This window comes from Vipera ursinii (assembly GCF_947247035.1).
Source record: "Vipera ursinii genome assembly, chromosome: 4".
NCBI classification, from domain to species: Eukaryota; Metazoa; Chordata; class Lepidosauria; order Squamata; family Viperidae; genus Vipera; species Vipera ursinii.
The window spans coordinates 24241984-24265104 of record NC_139514.1 but is presented as its reverse complement, the minus strand read 5'-3'; the positions used below and the strand labels follow the sequence as shown (position 1 = coordinate 24265104).

The window sequence follows — 23121 nt, the reverse complement described above, 5'->3', positions numbered from 1 at the left end:
CTATCAGTTTCAATTTCCTATTCAGTGAAAGAATCCAAATTAAATTAACCTTGGGAGTCTATTTTTTCACCTTCCTATTGTAACCAGTTCAGTGTTAATCCCGTTTCTAAAAACACCAAAGAATAAAGTGGTCATGCTATAAATTGTTAAAATTTTATATTTTATAATGTTTGTATACAGATACTGAACTTTTTTTGTAAAAAATGTCATACATAATCTGATTTAAACACATATCACATTTTTAATTCTACTTGGTCTACCTGTCCTATATTCTTGAACAGGGCTGGAAAGGGACAGGCAAAGAGCCAGATATGGCCCACTGGACATAAAATAACGAGGTCTACTCTTAAAGTAAGACTGATTAACACAAATGGAATGATTTGCAAAAACTATTGCTGCTACTGTATCACTTACTTATTAATTATATTGTCAGCTATTGAAGTTCCTTGTTAGATTAGTATGAAACCATACAAACAGAATGATAGCCACAGATATTAAAACCCAAATCATCAAAACATAGAAGCCTGTTTAAAAAAAAACATAATTTGGAGACACTTTAAAAACCCAACAAGGAGATAAATTACCTCAACTCAGTAAGCAGTACATTCTAAAACCAGGAGTAGCTAGAGAGAAAAATCAAGCCCAAGTCATTGTGATATGCGATTCAAAGCCTACGAAAGTTTAAAGATAATACCAATATTTTGTACTGAATTTAATAGATCATTTTAATTGTTACTGAACACCCTATTATACTTGGGTTCAGTTGTGGCATTCAACCATAAATCATGGTTCATAAACTATGTTAGGAGTCAAAGAATACAAATCATTAATAGCAAAGGTTTATGGGGGAAATGTAATAAGGGAGTTCTTGATTTTAAAGGAAAGTGATCTATTTTGGACCTGGACTTTAAAAAAAAATTAAGAAATTCAGGGCAATGGTGAAAGTGGGATCTCTTAGGAGGAGTTCAAGAGGAGAGTTCCTAAAGGGGATATTGAAAGCACAAACAGACCAGTCAGTCTGACATCAGTATATAGGATATGTTAATATCTGAGGTGCTTTAGTGTGGATTTCTGCACTAAGCAAGGGGTTGAAATTAAATGGCTGCTTAAAACTATGAATCTAAGCCCCCAAACATTTTGGTGTAGCTGACGAACTTTTAGTTATACACTTGTCCTCATTAAATTTCCCAATATTTGTAAGAATGGTTGGAATGAAGCTCCTTTAAAATATTAAGTGAAATTTCTTTCATAGAATTTTCACCATCTCTTCTTTGGGGGGGGAGGGGGGAGGGTTCATTCTGTCTTCCTGCTTCTTCCCACCTGTGCCTCCTTTGTTTTATCCAGTTTACTTATTTTCCTTTTTTTGTTTTAAACTGGAGCCCTCTGGCAAAAAGGCAAAAATGACTATTTCGAGCATTGTTTTAAAAAAACTTACCTCCATATAAGATGGATCAGCAGAATTAATAATTGCTTCATAAAGCTCTTCACCATCTTGTAGAGCACGTATCTGTTGCCTTGTTAGAGCATGAGATCGCAGTATTCTTTTGCCTTTATCTGTTTTTAAAAATTAACATGTCTCAAATAACTATTGCCGAGAATGCCTAGTTAACAGTAATCAAATAGAACTGAGCGTAAGTTGGTTAGTAAGCTTTTGAAAAGAATTTGAAACAAATCATAATAGATTACAAGGAGGTACCACCAATTAATTAAAAATTATCCTTCCAAATAACATTTTTGTTGTTTCTAAAAACAAAAATATATTTACTGTCTTGTGTTTATAACATCATTTAAAAAGATACCCAAAGAAGAACCAAACAGGATGACCCTATTTTTTTAAAAAACTATTTAAAGATCAAGAATTGGCAGCAGGCGTACCAATTTTGAATATAGCAACACTACTGAGAACATTCTCTCCACTGTCTTTTTGATCTTCTGTAACCATTGTCTGTAACTCTTGATATCAATTCAGTCAAAACAAGAAGATATCTTCTTTGGCAAGTGGCTAAGTGCTCAAAGAAGGAAGAAGTCAAACAACCCAGTCCAAACTCAAGTGTTCACTCCATGTGTGGGTCACTCTTTCTCCCTGCAAAAACAGAAAGTCTGACCTCCTAATTTGTATCCTATAAACCTGTGTTACTTAGTCCTTCAACTCATCAGAAGGCTGATAACATATTTCCGCATCAAAATCAATTTAGAACTTCAGTGGCACAGTTTTCAATCTAATTTGAAATAATAACAGCATGGTGGCAGATTACTGTGTTCATAAACACAGTAGTAAACCCTATCAAACACAGCAGTTAGCTCTATATATGGAAGCTTGGTTTGAACACTGCATACAGCAGAAACAAAGATGGTGTGCTTTAGTAAGCTTAAATAGAAAATAAATGATTCCTTATGATATTGCCTCATATTTCACCATAGATAGGGCAATCTGTAGATTATTTATTGAATATATGAGGGCGATTCTTATTTAAATGACTAAGTATATAGGATGTGATCTGCTAATGTTCTAAACTAGGCATAAATTACTTAATGTAATGAATTGTAAGTCTGGTTTATAGGTAAGACAGAATTATTGTTTTGGAGTGAGAAGTACCCAGAGGAAACAATTTCTAAAGGAGAAACTACATAAGAATTACTTACTTAAAATCTGATACTTTTTAACTGCTATTAGTATCAAACATTATTACATGAGTCAAGTAATATTGCTTTATAATATTCAGGCATATAGTAAGAATGAATACAAAGTAATTGTTCTAGAAACTACATTCCAAGATATTTCTATACTTAAGAAAATATGCAAATTTTTCAAAACCTAAAAATTTCAGTAACTCAATTCTGTTTAAAGGGCTGGAATCTATAGACAAGAAAAGAGATATCAGTACAGTTTTCTAAATAGTTCTGTGATGCACAAAAGTTAAACAGAGAACAGATATTTCTCTATAAATAGACATTTTTCTTTTATGTGCAAAATAACATTCTAAAAACAAAAATATAGATGTCTATTTTACCATCATTCTTTTCAAATTCCGCTTGTACTTTTGCCAACAATGCTTCTAATATTTTCTGTCGATTTGCAGCAAATTTTGTAGCTTCTCTTTGTTCTGCCCGATTGTTACGAAACACACAGGACCCTTTTGATACTTTTTCCATCCACTGAAATAAATATTGGTTGAAAATTAGGACACACATTTGAATTAAGATTTATTTCTCAAATCCCAGTAATTATGTATATTGAAGACTAATATACTAAATTACCTGCATAGGGTAAATCCTTTGAACAATGACATCAATGCAACCAACAGTCCCACCGTCGCCAAACAATGAGGATAAAGGCAAAGAGAACGGCTGAGGATCACAAAGATATCCTAATTTGGCATACCATCGAGCACGTCGAGTACTGTTAGCTGTAATCTAAAATAAAATAAATATATATTTCAGAACATATTCTTGTAATGTAGCCTGGTAGTCATGTAGATGTTTAAATATATAGCACAACATCTAGTTATAGAGCAAATGGTAACTTCAGAGGAAGGAAAAAAAATATTTAACAATTGTAAGTGCAGTAAAAATGGCCTATACCACTCATTTTTAAATTGTGTACATTTTATTTATTTACTTAATGTCTACAGCTGCCCTTCTCAAAAAGTGACTCTGATTTTGCTGAAGACACTTAGCGGGGTGGCTATGTGAACTGGACAGAGGATGTTGCCATCTGTCCCTTGTAATGGACAGATCCCTATCTAGTGACCCTGGAATTGACCCCTTCTTTGCAAGGAAGTAGCCTTATTGGATCAGGCTGGTCCAGGTACCTATTACATTTTATTTGGTTTCCGAAAAAGCTTAGTTTTTCCCCCAGGATTTCACTACACAATTAAATCAAAGCCTCTTAATTTGTTAATCCTTCCAGGGAGGGTGCATGTAGGTGGATCCAAGTGGTGATAAAAATGTTTCTGCAAGTTCTGAAAGATGCAGGTGCACCTGCTATTCAAGAGACCATTCTTTGGCCCAGCCAATCTGGACAATTTTTATCCGGCCTCCAACCTTCAGAGAAGGTTCCTAAGGTGGTGTTCAGCCTCCAGTTTCAGAGGATCCTGGAGGAAGAATATCTGTACTCCTGGGATTTAGAACTGGGTAAGTGCGGAGGTGATTTTTGGTGTACTGGTCAATTATCTAGGCAAATTCAGGATGGGGTAGTGCATTCATCCTGGCTTTCCTTAATGTCTTATGAGTCTTCAATACCTCAACTATGATAGCCTTCTGAGCCAGTTTAGGGAACTGGGAATGTGGGACCAATTCTAGACAGTATTGTGGGGAAGGAGAATGGGTGTTCTGTACCAGCCTGCTACCGGCCCTGCAGATAAGGCAGGGACAACCCCTTTTACAAGAAGGCAAGAGGCTGGAACTAAGCCTGCCAAATTTATTAACATAAAAACATAAAGAGAGCAAAGAGAGCAAACACGAACCATGAAACAGGAACTATTCAAACGGTTGCCTTCAGCAAACCAGCCCTCCCACGCATTTCCCTTTTATACATTTAGGGTGTGGCTTCTCTCTGCCTCTTTCTGAGGTGCCCCATTGCCTTCCTCTGTTTACTCCTGATTGACTGCCTCCTGCGTCGGGCGTCCTTGAACAGGGCCAGCTGTGGGTCATCTTCATCCACGCTGTCAGACTCACACAGCTGGGTCTGCGTCGTGACCAGGTGGGAGGGGCCTGGCTGAGGGCTCTCATCAGCAAGCTCTCCAACCCCCTCAGCAACCTCTCCAACACCCCCCTCCTCCTCCTCCTCTGAATCATCCGACCCAAATGCCGAACCCACAGGCTGACCCTGAATCACAACAATGGGTGAGTCCTAAATCTGTTTTGCAGGGTGCTTCAGACCTCTACCTGTGTGAGGATATCTGTTGGTATGGATGAAGTATCATCAATATACCCTGATGATACACAATTTACATTTCAGCCTCTGGCTGTCCCAAATGAAGCTGTCAAGATTCTGTCCCAACTGCTGGAGACTGAAGTTCTGGATGGGGAAGAACAGGTTGCAACTCAGTCTACCATGACTGAATGGCAACGTGTTTTGTATCTCCTGGATTTCGGAAGCATAATGTTTTCATTTTGGGTTCAGGACATTCAGGTCGTCATTCAAACTAGTTTCAGTTCCCTATTCAGACAATTCTTTCTTGTGCATCAGCTTCATCCATTCCTAGGAAGAGGACTTGCTTATGATTACTGACACTTTGGTCACCCCCCAACTGGATTGCTTGAATGTGCTCTACATGGAGCTGCCCCGAAGACCATCCAGAAGCTTTAGCTGGTTTAGAATGCAGCAACATGGGTAACTTATAATTGTTCTGTTCCAGCCTACGACCGTCCCAGTTTGCTTCAAGGACAACCCGTTTTTTCTTTTTAAATCAATAGGCTGGAAATTTATTTACAGTTCCAAATAATAAAGTCTTTCAAACAAAAAAGCAGCAGAATATTTTCCTTAACAAGAATAAATGATTCAAACCTCAAACAAGAGTAAAACAGGAAGATTAGCAAGAACAGACCAGGATTTTCTTTGGATTTCTATGAACGGTTGCCTTCAGCAACCAGCACCACCCACACCTTCCCCTTTTATTAACAGCCCCAAGGCGTGGCTTCTCAATGCCTTCTCCTCTTTTTGCTGAGTTGCTTCATAGACTTCCTCTGGTCTGCTCTGCTCAACTGCCTTCTGCTTCTAGCATCTCATTCAGCTGTGACTCCTCTGAGTCTGAACCCTCCTCACACATCTGAGCCTCATAATGAACACAACTGGAGGGGCCCGGCTTTTCCTCTGAGAATCCTGTAATGCATCAGCGCCTCCCTCCGACACCGAAGGCTCTCCAAACCCCTCCTCTTCCTCCTCCTCAGATCCCAAAGACTCAGCTGCTGGGAGCACAGGCTGACACGGAATCACAACAATAATGACCATGTGACATAACTGATATTAGTGCCTAATAGAGCTATGAGTGCAATACAAGATACTAATTATCGCCTTTAAAGTTCTACATAACAAAATGGGGGCTTTCGCCCAGGTTCGCCTGGTGCGCCAGTTGCGGCCCTATCTGGACCGGGATGCCTTGTGTACGGTCACTCATGCGCTCGTGACCTCTCGCCTTGACTACTGTAATGCTCTCTACATGGGGCTTCCCTTGAAGACCACTCGGCGGCTCCAACTGGTACAGAATGCGGCCGCGAGAGTTGTCTTGGGAGTTTCCCGGTACTCCCATGTTACACCTTTGCTCCGCGAGCTGCATTGGCTACCAGTTGTCTTCCGGGTGAGGTTCAAGGTCTTGGTTATGATCTTCAAGTCCTTACATGGCATGGGTCCGGGTTACCTCAGGGACCACCTGCTGCCGGCGTCAACTCCCCTCCGCCCTGTGCGTTCCCACAGAGAGGGCCTCCTCAGGGTGCCTCCGGTCAAGGAATGCCGACTGGTGGCCCCCAGGGGGAGGGCCTTCTCTGTGGGCGCTCCGGCATTATGGAACAAACTGCCGGTGCAGCTCCGGACGACATCAGACCTCCGAACCTTCCGTCGCGGGTTGAAGGCTCACTTATTTGAATTAGCTGGTCTGTCCTGATGGGGGATTATGGGTTTTAAATTTGGAGTTTTTTGTATTGTATTATTGTTTTTAATTGGGCATTGATTTAATTTCCTTTTAACTTTTGTACCGTTATTTATATATGCCCTGTGAACCGCCCTGAGTCCCTAGGGAGAAGGGCGGTATAGAAATCAAATAAACGTAAATAAATAAACGTAAAAGACCTGGTTAATTTCTGGACCACTTTTTTCCAAGAACATCTGCCTGCTCCATATATTCTCATAGGAAGGACATGCTCCAGTTTCCCTTCAAATATTATCATCTTATGGCACCTAGATAGTATGCCTTCTCAATGGCTCTCTGGAATGACTTTCCCCAATACAGAAGTCTCCCCAACTCTGCTTGCATTTCAAAAAGCTAGTGGTTAGAATATATTATTGCAGGCTAATTCTGCTGACTGCCAGCAGTTCAATCCTGACTGGCTCAAGGTTGACTCAGCCTTCCATCCTTCCAAGGTCAGTAACATGAGGACCGAAATGGTTGGGGCCAATATGCTGATTCTGCTGAGAGAGGGTTGTAAAGCACTATGAAGTAGTACGTAGGTCTAAGCGCTATCGCTATTTTACTCCCTTAGGCATTTGGGTCTAATCAAATGAGTACTCTTTGGATGTAGATTTATCATGTTTGGTTGACATTTTATATATTGGGTTGTTTTTTAATACTATAGTTCCCCCTGATTGCTTTTATTCTGCACAATTAACATTTTTAATTAAATGGCCCTATTCATAATTAAGTATTTGTAAGCAACTCAAATTATAGACACATACATATATTACAGAGAAAGAGAGAGGGAAAGGGAGGGAAAGAGAGAGGGAGGGAGGGGGAGAGATGTGATCCTCACCAGCCAGTGGATCTGGCAGCTGAGTCTGAGGAATCAGATGAGGAGGAGGGGGCCTGGAGTGACAAGAGTCAGAGGAAGGCTCTGAGGAGCTCCAAGACTTACGGTCAGACAAGGAGCCTGGCCCCTCTATTCGCGCTCAGGCTGAGACACAGCTGTGCTGGGAGCCTGAGTTGGACAATGATGAAGAACAACCCCGGATGCATGAATGTGCAGGCAAGAGAAGCGAGTGGGACGGAGGAATGCAGGTAGCGTAGGCAGGCCAAGTCAGTGACAGAGACCCCACCAGGTCTACGTCAGCCCTTGCCAACACCCAAAAGACCCTGGGGGGCAGTTCCATGGACTTCTTGACGGACTTGCCCTTGTCTTTTGGCTTCACGACGGTGTTTGTGGTGGTGGTCATGCTGATCAAGATGGCACATCCTTGCCGTGGCTTGCCATCATTCGCATGTTCATCCAGCAGTTTTTCCGGCTGCACAGCCTCCCTGATAAGGGTCGTTTCAGATAGAGGGGCTCAATTTAAGGCTATGGAGCGGAGTTCACCTGAGAGGATGCGACCACCATCCATACTCCTGCCTTGGTGACGGTATTCCATGAACAGTTCCCTTCACGACCACATCAGGCCTGGCAGACCCGGGGGAAGGGTCCTGCAGTGCAGGACAGTGTTGTGATTCCTCACCAGCCAGTGGATCCAGCAGCTGAGTCTGAGGAATCAGATGAGGAGGGGCCTTGAGTGACATTAGTTAGAGGAAGGCTCTGAGGAGCTCCAAGACTTATGGTCGGACGAGAAGCCTGGCCCCTCTACTTGCGCTCAAGCTGAGACACAGCTATGCTGGGAGCCTGAGTTGGCCAGTGATGAAGAACAGCTGGGACAAATCCTGGATGCACAAATACACAGGCAAGAGAAGCGAGTAGGACAGAGGAATGCAATGGGGCGGCTCCAAAGGCAAAGGAGAAGGCATTAGGAAGCCACGCCTTGGCTGAATTATAAAAGGGAAGGTGTGGTTGCCAAAGGATCGTGTTTCTGTGGACTGTGTTTGTTTGCTTTGGACACTGACTCAGGTCTGTGAGAATAAAAGTGGTTGGTTTTGTCTTACGGTTCCTGCCTGTTTCTTGGAAGAGGGGTTTTTCCTTGTGAGCATAACAAGGACTCATGTAGGTTGCGACAGAACAGAGAGAGAGAGGGAGCTACCTGACCTGGAGACCTACAACTCTAAAAGGAAAATACACAAAGAAGAGACAACTATGCAGAAATGTTTATCATTGCCCATTTCTACAACAATATATAAAAGTCATCTTGAAATACAATCATAGCACATGTTATAAATGTACCTTTAGCATCAGAGATTCTGGTGCTTCTAAAGGGGTGCTTGCATCCTGAGATCCCACAAGTTCTGCTCCATGTACAACAATTTTCTGGCCAACTGACAGTTTCTGCTTAGATAACAGTGATTGAAGAGGTGGATCCAAGACAGTCCTAATTCCATACCAACCATCTGTAACTTCAATGATTGCCACTTCTTTTTTATTATCCTCAGTGGTGCTTTTACTGTCAGCAATGTGAGGCATGTTTGTGCTAAATGATATAATTTTAGAGATGCACAGTATGATTGTTTTTCCAGCAACATCATCTCTTTCTGTTATTTTTTTGATGGCTGATCGTTGACTTTTATCGACTTCTATATCATACCTTTAAAAAAATTGAACAAATATTTTCAAACTGAATTTGGATGTTTTTGAGAAGCAATTGATTTGCTAAGTAGTAGTACTTAATTTAATGAGCAAACAACAGACTCATCTGAAAGCAGAGTGATAATTAAGGCTGTACAGACACAGATAAAATTCAGAAGAGTCATTTTGACAAATCTTTATCTTTACTCTACCTGTACTTTAGCTGAAGAAGTACTCCTTCTGGTGTCAAACATTTACTGGCAAAGGCTTGTGGAAATGCAACCTCCATAGCTGCCAGTTTCCATATAATCCACTTATAATGGTTATACACCCAAGCTTTGGAAATTAGATTGGGATCTACACCTGGTGTGTCACACAAAGCCCTGCACAAAATTATCAGAAAATTTATCAACCTATTAAGAAGATAAAGCCTGAGTTTCAACATAGAAAAGACAACAACTATCATAATTCAACTTTTTAAATATGTGTTTTGAAAAGAGTGATAAATAAAAACATAGCCTAGACTCCTAGTGGTATAAAGCTAAGGAATGTCCTGTAGAGATACTTTGTGTTACCTCCTGCATTAATACTTTTCACATTTAAGTTCTAAATCACTACAGGCATCTACACATATTTATCTTATAAAATTCTATATTTTAGTCAAAATACATGAGGTTCCTGGTATTACCTCATTCACATTTATTTATTTATTTATTTTAATCCCATTTATATCCCGCCCTTCTCCGAAGACTCAGGGCGGCTTACAATTTAAGCACAAACCAATGTGCTTAGCAATAGCCTTCATTCTAAATTGTGCCACAACTCCCTTTACAACAGCAAGATCTTTACTAAGATCTTTGCTTTTAACCAGGACTTTCTGTTGTTGTTTCTGGATTTATTATTAAATGTAAACAGTCCCTTAAATCTTATAGTTTTTCAGAGAGAATAACAAAAAACACATTTTTAATTTTAAGCAAATAGTTTCTGCATTGCCTAGGCACTGAGAAATATAAATCATTTTCTAGCATTAAAAGCATTAGTAATTCTAACATTTAATAACATATTACATACTCATAGATAAATATCCTGAACACCATACCAAAAGAATTCTTCTTTTCCAGCTTTTCCCTCATCATTAGGAATAATATAACCTCCATCAGCCAACTGTATTCCATGGTCTTCTAGAAAATATTTTCCACTGAAAAAATCCCGGATGAGAAATTGAAAATCTTCTGCATTTGTGCTATTTATTTTTATGCTTTGCCTGGAAACACCAAAAGCATACAACTGCAAGGATAAAAGGCAGGTAGAATATTTTAGTGTTATTGCATACATGCTCAATGTATATTTATTTATTTATTTTATTACATTTATATACCGCCCTTTCCCGAAGGACTCAGGGCGGTTTACAGGGTGATTAAAAAACCAAGATACAAAAGTTAAAAACAAATTTAAAAAAAAATTATATTTGTCCCTGCATAAATAAAACCCCAGTTAAAATTAAGATTAATTCTCAGCCTGGGCCAGAGAGCTCGAAGAGCCAGGTCTTCAGGTCCCGGCGGAATGAACGGAGGTTGGGGGCAGTCCTCAGCTCCACTGGCAGCTGGTTCCAAAGGGCAGGCACACCCACTGAGAAGGCCCTATCCCTGGGTGTCGTCCGCCGGCAATCTCTTACCGGCACCCTGAGAAGACCCTCCCTGTGGGAGCGCACTGGACGAAGGGAACTTGATGCCGGCAGCAGGTGTTCCCTCAGATATCCCGGACCCAAGCCATTTAGGGCTTTATAGGTCATCACCAGCACCTTGAATCTCACCCGGAGGGCAACCGGGAGCCAATGCAGCTCGCGGAGTAGAGGTGTTGCATGGGAGTATCGGGAAACCCCCATCACAACTCGCGCGGCCGCATTCTGCACCAGCTGAAGCCTCCGAGTGGTCCTCAAGGGCAGCCCCATGTAGAGAGCGTTGCAGTAGTCTAAACGGGAGGTCACGAGCGCATGAGTGACTGTGCGTAGGGCATCTCGGTCCAGATAGGGTCGCAACTGGCGCACCAGGCGAACCTGGGCAAAAGCCCCCCTGGTCACGACTCCTATATGGTCTTCAAAATTGAGTCGTGAATCCAGGAGGATGCCCAAGTTGCGAGCCCTATCAACGGGGGGTAACACCTCACCCCCCATCATTAGAGATGGAATAGTCTGGTTGACCCGAGATGCCGATATGCACAGCCACTCAGTCTTGGCGGGATTGAGACGAAGCCTGTTTCTCCCCATCCAGACCTGGACTGCCTTCAGGCAACGGGACATCACGGCGAGGGCATTGCTGGGTTGGTTTGGGGTGGAAAGAAAAAGTTGGGTATCATCAGCGTACTGATGATACCCCACCCCGAAACCACGAATGATCTCACCCAGCGGCTTCATATATTAAAGAAATTATGAATATTTCTCAGTATGTTTTTCAAAACCAGAAATCCCAACTATTTAGTATCTGTAGTACTATAATATTGAGCTTTAGAGACAAAACTTTATAACTTCATTGGCCACTTTAAAGTCATGTTAAAAAGGCAAAGTACAAAATAATAAGAAAACAAAAATTCAAAAAACATCAGATCTGTGGAATATAAGTAGCTTTGACTTCTTGGATCTTTTTAGAGGATTTAGATGCATCTCAGAAACCTAATAGTAGTCATTCTCATCTTATGAAAGAATAGAAAATGACAAAAAAATCCAGTTGAGGCATTATGTTGATGGGTAAATAGTACTAAAACATTCATTTTCATGCATAGAAAATGTTCCTAGTCATATATGATAAATTATGTATTATTAATATAGGAACAAACTGCAGTTAGCCTTGGTTCATTCATTTTACCTTTTGTTTTTCTGCCAAGACAGGGAATTTAGAAACTTTTATTTAAGTTCAGCATAATTGAATTTAATAGTTAAATCTGAATCAGGACAAAGCTGTAGTTAATATTTGAAATCTCCAAGTTCAGAACAAAATATATTATCATTAACAATAATTAATCAAGATTAATCAAAACTAGAAGCAAAAAATAATCTCAGAACTGTGAACAAAAAAGTTATTATTTGAAATTATCTAAGTTCAGAACAAAATATACGATCACCATATGTCATTAACAATAATCCAGATTAATCAAAATTAAAAGCAAATAGTGATCTCCTCAGGCTGTGGATAAAAAAAGAGAAACATACATCTGAAATCTGGGTATGTAACATTTTATAATTGTTAATATTATGTCAAAACCAAATCAATATGCCACTGGATATATTAGGAATATTAATAAATGAAGAGGGGAAAAAGGAGAAAAAATGATGATGGGGAAATTGGTTACAAACATACATACTGTATATACTGTAAATCTTACGTTTCAAAAACATTAAAAATAAGAAATTGAAAGATGTTAATAAAAGATTAAGGGAGAAAATAAAAGTAATATATACCATCTATGGCAATTAATTGATCAATGGCTCTAATAAGTATTATGTAAAAGTTTTGTTTTTGCTTTTTGTGCAAATAACCAAACTATAAAGTCCCCTCTATGACTGGACAAAATGAGCAAGTTTTGTTTTTCAGCTTCAGCACACAATAACTTATTACAGTATACCACTTTTAACCCATGAAAAAGCATGCATTTTCTAAAACAAGTTCCCAGATTTTCCAGACAAGATATAACTTTGGTAACTATAAACTTTGGTTTATAGATTTAATGTCTTAAGATTCCAAAGAGGTTGTATATGCACAGACAAAATAATTTTTAATAATAAGTCTCTTAATAGATAGTATGCTTACCTGTTCATTGGAATAAAAGTCAGGCAATTTCTCTTTGACTGCAGCTTTTAAAGGAATTCTGCAAAGACCAGAAGACTTTTTCAGAAGGTACAGGCTGCCTGGTTGTGGATGAATTATTTGATCTTGTTTCTTTGAAATTCTCATTTGTTGCAGATTTCTGGCATACTGAAGATATGGTGTCATTTTTGTTATGTCTGCCAAAGTATTAATAAAGTCATGGCTATTTTAATTTAAAACAGAAATTACAAACTTGCCTAAGATAGCAACCCTGAATTCTAATTAGTGCAGATCACATATGGACCATCTGTGAACAATTATAAGAGATATATTGTCCTTTTTTCAGCATTAGTGCACCAACAAAACCAGTGTTGTTAGTGCCTATAGGATGTGTAACCTAGCCCAATAACAGTTTTCAAAAATTCTGAATATCAATATGCTATTTCTGTAATCTTTACTTATCAGTTACTTTGGTAAAAGTAACTCTGAGTTATCATGGTAAAAAAAGATCTGTAATAATTAATAGGAGAGATATCTTTGACTAGTATTATAAAATTTCAAAAAGAGTACATAAAATTGTATAACTGCAATTCCCCAGTCTAGAAATGGCATTTATATAAAAAATAGGAAATGAAATGGTAAGATTATGAAGTCATAATAAATTATAACATTTGTGAATTTGATATCTATAACTTCTGTATATTTTCATAATTGAAAGTCTAATTGTTTCTAACATGTATCCTAACCTACAGTCTAAATGCTGGAGATGCGGTAGTTTAGATGCTACTTATTTTCATATGTGGTGGACTTGCAGAAATATAAAAGCTTTTTGGATTAAAATTTGGTGGAACATCCAAAAGATTTTTAAGAGAAAGATAAAGTTTTCTCCACAATTGTTTTTATTGGGTATTGTAGATTGTGATACTCAGTGCTTTTTTTGTATAAGAAAAAGGTGCCGGAACTCACACATGTCATACAACCCGCCTTGCCTATCCTACAAGGTTCCATCCAAAAAAGGTGCCAGAACTCCATTCTGAGCGTTCTATGAGAAAAAAAGCCCTGGTGATACTAAAGAAATTAATTTGATGTTGAACTTGATAACAGCAGCACGGTTACTGGTGGGACAATATTGGAAGAAGGATAGTTTGCCTTCTATAGAAGAATGGATACTTAAGGTATCGAATCTTGCAGAAATGTCTAAGATTTCTGCTTATTTGAAGGATCATTCGCAAGAAAGATATATTTCAGTTTGGAGGAGATGGATAGATTATATTCAGAATAAATATGGGACTAAAAAGTTCCATTTAGCTTACGAGTAGATTTTAGATTTTTATTAACTTTAGTATTAGTATTGATTATATTTTTGTTTAAGTTATTATTATTATGTTTTTAATAATTTGAATGTATCAATGTTAAAGGGGAGTTAAAGCACATTATGAATTTGGTTAATTTTATAATGGATAATTTTAGTTAGAATATGATTATTATATTTATGACCCTGTATTCAGCTCTGGGAAGTGGGGGGGAGGGGGGTTTGGGGTGGATGGGTTTTGGGGATGTTTTGTAAAAAAATTTTTTTGTAAAACTCTTTAATAAAAAAAGAAAAGAAAGTCTAATTGTTATTTTGTATATGTGTTCTATGTTTGCTTCTTAAATGGCATTTTTTTGTCATAATAAAGAGTTTTAAGACAATAATTATGGACCTGGCAATAACTTATAAGTAGTAGGAAAAAATGGTTAAACACTGGTCTTTTAAAAAAAATAAAGTATTTGATATTAAAAGTTATGATTGTAACATTACATACATGCCAAAATAAAAAGAAGAATGAAGTATCCAATGTACCTTGAACTATTTTACTACGTCCTGAATCCAAAGCTGATATTCGTGCACAATTATCTTCTTCTGATTCAGTGAAAGTTTTGTTAATTTCTTTTGGATTATATTCTTCAGTTCCATTGATACTTTTGCAACTGAATGAGGGATGGTCTTTGACACTGCTTATTTCACCTTCTGAAGTTCTTGATTTTATTTTAAAAGGAGGCACAAAGATCTTGGTAGTTTTTCCCCCTGAATAATGATTTTGTGGTTTGTTTTCCTCAGTTAAGATCATTCCAAACTGAGCCAATGACTTAATTGAAGACTGCTCTGAAAAACCACCAGACTTAGATGCTTTCATAACTTCTTGTGGAATACTAAAATTTGGATTCAGTATTTCTTGTCGTTCATTTGTGGAACTGAAGAAATAAAAACATTTTTATAAGAATGTGAATGGAAAACTAACAAGAATTCCTTTTTATCTTCCCTCTCTTTGACTAGGAAATTCACACAATTAAGCTGCCGTGTATTGCACACATACTTAATTTACTGGTGATTAACTTATATTAATACTGAATAAGAAACTAGTAGTTTCCAAAACAATGTTACAAAGATTATTCAATGCATTTTTTAAAAATAATACCTACTGCTGTGCACTGCCCAGTTTCTTGAATTGAGATGTGTAAATTTGATTAATAAATTAAATGAAATAAAAACTCTCTCTACACACACACACACACACACACACACACACACACACAACTTCATTATATCCTTTTTGATGGTTTATAAATTACATATTATACAATTAGCATAAAATTCAATAAATCAAATAGAACTATACCTCCTTGAATCACTTTTTCTTAATACTTTAGTACACTGGTTTTGCTACTATGATCTAGAAAATTCAATCTAGTCAGCTAAGATTTTTCACATCCATCATATATTCTACTGCTTTAGACCTTTGGGCAAAATTTTGGACAAGCAAAAGAACCTGTGTTAAAGAAAAATTAAACCTTAAATGAAATGACAATCTACTCTTACCTAAATGCTCCACAGATTGCTGGTTTTAAAGAGATCTTGTTGGACATTTTTTTCCTGTCATTTATTATACCTAAATAAAAATAAGTTCTATGAATCAAATGACATTTAAAAGAATATAGATTTCTATATTTATGATAAATATTAGTTTTACTTGAGTTTTAAAAAAATTGTCTCATGAACATTTTGGGGAGAATTAGTTAAATTTGTACTAATTTGAATACCGATTGTCAAACTTGTATAACTTAATCACCACTATGCCTGCTGTAAATACCTGATATGTATTAGGATGTAGAATTGTTTTCATCAGCTTCCATTTATTGAGAGCAGCTTTTAGATAGGCGAGCATAGATGGAAAACAATTATGGGCTGTTATTCTGCAAGCCAGATCCTTGGGGTGCCTAAGATATGTTATTCTATGCCTGACATTAAAAAAAAACCTGTCCCACTTTTGAATGAGTGAAAAAGCAAGCAGAATTTGGAACATGGTTGTATTTTTTCTATTATGCTCTCCCTGGCACAATTTTAAAATTAATCTGAAATACTGCTCGCATATCTATATTAAAGATTATACTTACTACTATAGGAATATGGCTTTTCTCAGAGTTCTGGAACATAACTTGTTTTTAAAGACAGAAGTTTAAGAAGACATTAGACAACCATTTATCTGAAATGTGTAGGGTTTCCTGCCTAAGCAGGGGGTTGGACTAGAAGACCTCCAAGGTCCCTTCCAAGATCACTCTCAGGCTGGCCTGCAATTTTCTAGTACTGTTCCCTCCCCTCTGAATAGTCTGCCCATATGCCTGATGGACTGTTAGTTTTCAGACCATGTTTGGGGTTTAGAGTTCTGATGGAAAGTTAAACTAAGGCTTCAGCCACCACTTGGAATGAGCAGGTAACAACAACCCTGGACCAATGTCTTCACTTTTTACACTGTAGTTCCTCACACGTCAATCTCCAAAACAAGAAAAATATGCAGGCACTATAAAACAAGCAAGAAAAGAAAAGGAGTGCCAATGAAAACAAAATGTATATATCTTTGAGATGACTGATATAGGCTGAAAAACAAAAAAATACCATAGGGAGAACTTCTTGAAGAGTTGAAAGATGATCTATTGGATTTTTCGGATTGATCAAATTCAGGCAGCAACTTTCTTTTAATAGGAGGTTGTCCTGAGAACATTTCAAAAATGCATATTCAATAAATACAAATTTCTATGGAACATCTATTTAACTGATTTATTAAATCACGTTTATGTAGATAGCAGTGGTTTCTTTTGAAAATATGAGGCTTATTCTATTAATATTTTGGATTGATACTATGTATTTCTGTACTAGACAGATAAATATTACTTTTCAAAATATTTGTAAATAAAATATTTACAAGTAAACCCAACTTCTAATTAAGCTCAGTTCCTGATGATTACACAAATACAACCTTCCATGTTTTTTCAGATATAGATGAGTGATTTCCCACTGTATTTTTTAAAAAAAATGTTTTTTAGTTTCCTAGCCTGGGTTAATCTTGGCATTTGCTATCAAAAATTCCAGACTGGGAGGTCAAAAACCCAGAAAGCAAGAGATTAAAAAAATCCATACAATTGTTAAAAATTGTATGGTGTAGATGACTACATAGTTGTAGTCATCTGAACCTGAATTATGGAGGAATGTGAAAATTTTACATTACACATTCACAATTCTTCACATGAATATTTCTCATTATCCAATAAAAATATAGAATGACTAAACAAAAGGGTTTGTTTAGTGCAGGGGACAGCTGGAGGAAAGAATACTATAACTACCAACTTATCAGCATATTTTTCTTCTCAACATGAACTTTGTTTATAGGATAAAAGCTGTAGAATATTTATAAGAGCAGCTATTACTGCTATTACTCTACTTTTCCATCAATCTTCACTAAAACTCATGCGACTGCTATACTGCCAACCCTTTGGCAACAGAAATCTGAGACGTTGTGTTTTTTGAAATAAAGATTTTTATTCACTGAAGTCAATAATTATGTAGAACATCAATCTGAGTTATTGGCAGTGTTCACTGTTCAGTACCTTAAATGAATGTTAAGGCTGAAGAAAGCAAAAAAGTACTTACCAAATGTGTTTTCTTTTTCCATATGTCTTTTCCCACTTCTTGTACGTAACAGAGAATTATTAGCTGTCAAGATAGACTTCTGAATATTTCTTTGTACTTCTGAATCAGTGAAATCGTCATCTTTTATGAAAGCTTTTGCACTTTCTGTGGCTTCTATAGCTGAGTAATTATCTGGAGTCTGGGAATAAGCAGGACAAAGAAAATCTGGATTCCTTTCTGTTCCATATTTAGTATTGACTCTGCTTTGGCATGGTCGGCTTATCGTCAAAGGTTCAATTACTTCTTTTGAAGATGAAAAGCTTCTTTTGAATTCTAATGGTTGCTTGTATTTCTCAACAGAAGTGATGCACATAGGTATTTCAATATTTAGCAAGGATTTAGAAGTTTCGTTTTCATTCAGATTCTCTCTGGTTTTACATTTCTCCTTTGGTTTAGATGAATTAGCTTCATGCTGCTGTTTAATTTTTGCAATGGGAGTTTTTGTTGCAGAAGTATGAGTTTGATTTAAATTTTCATCAACAAAGAAATCACGTACACTGATACCCATATCATCAAATCCTTTTAAAAGTCCCATACCATTTTGGAGAGCCTTCTGAGAAATCTGTACCTGTTTTCCACATGCTGTATTAAAATCACATGGAATGCCTAAATGTACTTCTACGTTTGGATTTTTTTCTCTTTGGGATATATGTAATTTATTTTCTCTGGGAAATACTTTTTTTTGTATAGAAGTCACTGTGTTGTAATCATAACTGCAATCTGGGACAAAATTCTGATAACCAGGTAAATCAGATTCAATTTCAGAAAAAAGTAGGCTTGCTTTCTTTAGTGATTCTTTAGATAACTGAACAGGTTTACCACTGGCTGTGCTAAAAAACCCACAGTTGTCAATAGAAAAGTCTGATTTGCAATTCTTTTTGTTGGAAGTCTGGATATCAGAACCCATGTGCATTTCAATAAAGTCATCTGAATTTTTACAACTTAATTCAGCCACAGATTCCATTGATTTGGGTACAACACAAGATGATGCTTGGGCACTTTTACAGAATTTTTTGGTTATAGGAAACTGGGACAGGCCTGAATATTCCGTTGGAATCTTCTCTACACTCAAATAGCTGGAACCAATACACTCCCTGCTATGAAAAGTATCAGAACTTCCAAAGGTATTACCTTTATTTGCTTCAGACTGAGATTCTAAGTTATTGAGATTTTTATGAAGAAAGTGTTGGGCATTTTTTAATGCTTCCTGAGAAACATTATCAGTTTTACCACTCGCTGTTTTGAAACTGAATGCAACTGGTCTAGCTTTCACCTGTTTTGAAGGGGAGTCATTTTCTCCATTAGTTGAGGATTTTCCTAAGGTGCTAATATCCAAGAAAAGCAAGCTATGCTTTGGTGTCATCCAATTTTCATTTCCACAGGTTTCTCCAGATATGTTGACATTAGTTTCTGCATTAACATCTGACTCAGTTGCATTCATGTTCTTCACAGAATGTATCTCATTACAGCTGAAATTGTGATCTGATAAATTAGGTTCAATTTCAGAAAAAAGTTGTCTTGCTTTATTCAGTGATTCTTTAGATAACTGAACAGGCTTACCACTTGCTGTGCTAAAAAACATGCATTTATCAGTAGACAAATCTGATATACAGTTCCCTTTGGTGGAAACCCTGCTGTTAAAACATGTGCCCATTTCAAAATTTTCATCTGAAGTTGCACAATTTGATTCAGAGACAGTGTCCAACATGGGCATACCACATGGTAATGCTTGGGCCGTTCTACACAATTCTTTGGTTATAGGAAACTGGGATACATCTGAATATCCCATTGGCAACTTCTGTACATTCAAGTAACCAGACGTAATGCAGTTTTTACTACCAAAAGCATCCAAAGAATTTCCTAATGTATTACATTTATTTGTTTCAGAGTGAGATTCCAGGTTACTGTAGTTTTTATGAAGAAATTGTTGGGCATTTTCTAATGCCTGTGGAGAAACTTTAACAGCTTTACCACTTGCTGTTTTGAAACTGAATGCAGCTGGACTAACTTTCAATTGTTTTGAAGTTGAGGTTTCTTCATTAGTTGGATATTTCTGTAAGGTGCCAGTATCCACTAAATGTAAATCACATTTTGAATCTTGATTTTTACATGCTTCTTCCAAAATACTGTTTTTCCCCCCTTCATTAAAATGTGATTCAGATGCATTTATATTCAAGGCCAGTCCACTCTTTAAGTCCTGTCTAACCGTATTTGACAGCACACCCAAAGAATCTTCAAAATTATCTTTAGAATGTCCAATTTCTCTACATTTTTCAGCTCCTTCTCCAAATTTAAATTTTTTTTTTACTGAATCTTCAACACTAGGTTTTATAAGATTACCAATATTATTCATATTTCCAAAAAAGAGAGCTTCTTCTGAAAGAAGATGCCTTGCTTTAAGTAAAGATTTGTCAGTAAATGTAATTTGCTTACCACTAGCTGTATGAAAGCCATTAGTTTGTTTTTCCCTGGTTTCAGAGACATTCTCATGGTTGCATCCAAAAAAGATTTCAGTCTGATTTAATTCTGTACTGTCTTTCATAGACGGGATAACTTCTTTATGGCTAGCATTTGTCTTCCTTTTGCAGTATGACATACTATTTATCTCTTCCTGTATATCAGAGCCAATCAAGAAATTAAGTCTCTTACTTTTTTCTGCAAATATTTTCCTATCAGTAACAGTGTGAATGCTCTGTAGAAAATATTTTTTTTCCGGCTTATTTACTTTTTTCTCTTGTTCTGAAATAAAGCTTTCTTTTGCACCTGCATCACTCCAAGTATTTTTTTCGGTTTTAGCAACTTCAACTAAGCATGTTAGATCAGACAAAGTTTCTGGGCAATTATTGTTACAGCAAGTTTCCCCACAATTTACAAAATGATGTACGGGTAAAGCATTTTGATTTTTAGTGGATAACAATTCATTTTCTGATACATGTACAGAATATTTTTGAATAATTTTCAAGTTAACTTCTGTGGTGCTAGTAATCTGGACAACACCATCTTTACGGCTGTCCACATCTTTTAACCTATTTTCTGTGTCTTCTTTTACAAAAGCAATTGTATCTTTTGTGGTATCTTGTATGATATATCCAGCGGTTCCTTTTTTGGCTTTCTGAGGCCAATCAATATCTATTTCTTTCATAGGCATATGCCACCTATTGCATTTGTTTGAGCCATCAGTTTCTATTTTATAGGAGTTCAATATTTCACCCATTCCATTCATATTGCTGGCTAATTCTGTAGCTCTTCTTGTAATCTCATTTTTGTTCTTAACTGAACTATGATTTCCCAGATCAGGCAGTAAGGGATCTGAAATAACTTGGACAAAACATTTATTTTCTTTTCTATTTGATTTCAGCAATATAACCTGCTCATTGCTTTGTCTGCCAACATTACAATCACCAGAATCTATATGCTTAAAGGACAGATTATCACCTGGATTCTTTTGCACAAAATCATCCACAAATCCTGTATCTTTCCAACTCTTAGAATTTAAACATTTTTTATCAAAACATCTAGTCTCGTTAGTGTTATTGTACATCTTAGTCTTGTGTTTTCTAAACTGAGTAAATTCAAATTGACTGTCTGTTTCTTCCAATATATTAGAAAGTTCAATAATTTCAGCTACTTGGCTTGCTGTTAAATTTTGTTTTTCTTCAGAGTGCTGTTTTTTAAGCACATTTTGAACAGACTTATTGTCATATTCAGGAAAACAATTTTTCGTATCATTTGAGTGAATAGAATTCACCACAGAATCAGAAACAGGTAAAAAGTTACATGCATGTTTGTTTAGTTCATTTTGTCCAACTGAAAAATTCTCAGTATTTTCCTGTTTATTTTTACTTGAAATAGCACCTTTTTCTTCCTTCTGAAAGTCTTCAGGAAGTTGATCTTCTATATCCTTGAACAATAATTTGCCTTTTCTGATTTTATCAGCAGATAGCACTATCTGTTTATCAGATGCAGTCTTAAAACCTTTGAATTTCTGGATTTTCGTATGGCAAAGACATCCTAACTCTCTCTGCTTATTACCATTTAAACTTAGTAATGGAGACAGTTTTGTATCCATTCCTTTCTCCAATACCATAGTTTTACATTTTGATGCTTTTGTTGAGTGAATACCACTGTCCAAAAATTGTGCAGTTAATTCCAAGGTTACTTGTTTATTTTCTGTTTCTGATACTTGCATTGGCTCTGTACATTCTTCAATAAATGCTTCTTGTGATGAACTACAATTTGGGAAATCAGTCTTTCTATCCACACAAGTATTACTGTCACAGATTTCATGGAGTCCTTTTTTAGCTGCTTCCGTTTGATAATTAGCAGCAATATCTCTAGAAAACATCACAGTTTCTTTCTTCATATTATTTTTTACAAGTAGTGATGAACTATCAGTAGTGTTATGTTTGATATTTGACTTTTTACTACCTGGAGTTTCATATAACATGTTAGCAGATGTATAGCATTTTTCAGACTCTATCTGCTTGCTTGCTTTTGTGGAATGATTATCAGCACTTTTAATTAGTCCTGTAAGAAATTTAATTATAACAGGGATGTTAATTAAAATGATATCAATAGAAACATATTGTAAATTTCTGTAGTATGATATTGTACTAAAGCCATTTTTTCAGGATGTCAGCTGGGAAGCCACAATTATATATCTGAATTACAGATTTTTATTCTACATTTGAAAAACCATCAGATATTAAAACATTTCTATGCATTTATATTTATAGATTAAACAACATATTTGTATTTACCAAAAAACAGCTTTCTCTGAGATATTTAAATCTTTTTCAGTCATACCTATCTGAACAAGATGCAGGTTTTTCATTCTGATTTCCCTACAAAACCACCCCAATAGAACATAATGGTAGAGTTGATTTTTAAAAAATAAAATGTGTATCTTTTCAACATACAATAAATAACTGGAATACAGTAACATGTTCTTAGCAAAATCAAGTACTTTTTTCTAGAAATATTTGAAATTACACTCTACTTTTGTAATGTACCTTCCTCTTTATTAGTTCTTAGAGAAACCTTTCTCTTTATTAGTTCTTAGAGAAACCTTTCTCCATCCAGAGATGGAAGAAAGGGGGGAAATTCCTTTATTTTTAAGGTGTGTTATTTTTACAGATATTGATCAGCAGGAGGCGGTATATGATCACTTTCATTCTATCTGAA

The 23121-nt window shown here is 36.6% G+C and overlaps 2 protein-coding genes across 2 annotated transcripts in view; one reads left to right on the top strand and one right to left on the bottom strand.

Moving 5' to 3' along the window:
- The window catches only part of N4BP2L1 (NEDD4 binding protein 2 like 1), a 33836-nt gene extending 20722 nt beyond the window's left edge, over positions 1 to 13114 (top strand). The window contains exons 4-6 of the transcript XR_014492503.1: positions 3633 to 3808; positions 10272 to 10434; positions 12980 to 13114. The gene's annotated coding sequence lies outside the window, so the exon portion shown is untranslated. The remainder of the gene's footprint in view (positions 1 to 3632; positions 3809 to 10271; positions 10435 to 12979) is intronic.
- Positions 1 to 23121, bottom strand: part of BRCA2 (BRCA2 DNA repair associated) — a gene marked incomplete at its 5' end in the record, with an annotated part of 41237 nt that overhangs the window by 6209 nt on the left and 11907 nt on the right. Inside the window, 11 exons of the mRNA XM_083362430.1 lie at positions 1436 to 1554; positions 3012 to 3156; positions 3259 to 3414; positions 8794 to 9151; positions 9345 to 9515; positions 10232 to 10419; positions 12936 to 13129; positions 14776 to 15167; positions 15793 to 15862; positions 16867 to 16962; positions 17899 to 22464. Coding sequence (XP_083218556.1) covers positions 1436 to 1554; positions 3012 to 3156; positions 3259 to 3414; positions 8794 to 9151; positions 9345 to 9515; positions 10232 to 10419; positions 12936 to 13129; positions 14776 to 15167; positions 15793 to 15862; positions 16867 to 16962; positions 17899 to 22464 — 6455 coding nt within the window. The remainder of the gene's footprint in view (positions 1 to 1435; positions 1555 to 3011; positions 3157 to 3258; positions 3415 to 8793; positions 9152 to 9344; positions 9516 to 10231; positions 10420 to 12935; positions 13130 to 14775; positions 15168 to 15792; positions 15863 to 16866; positions 16963 to 17898; positions 22465 to 23121) is intronic.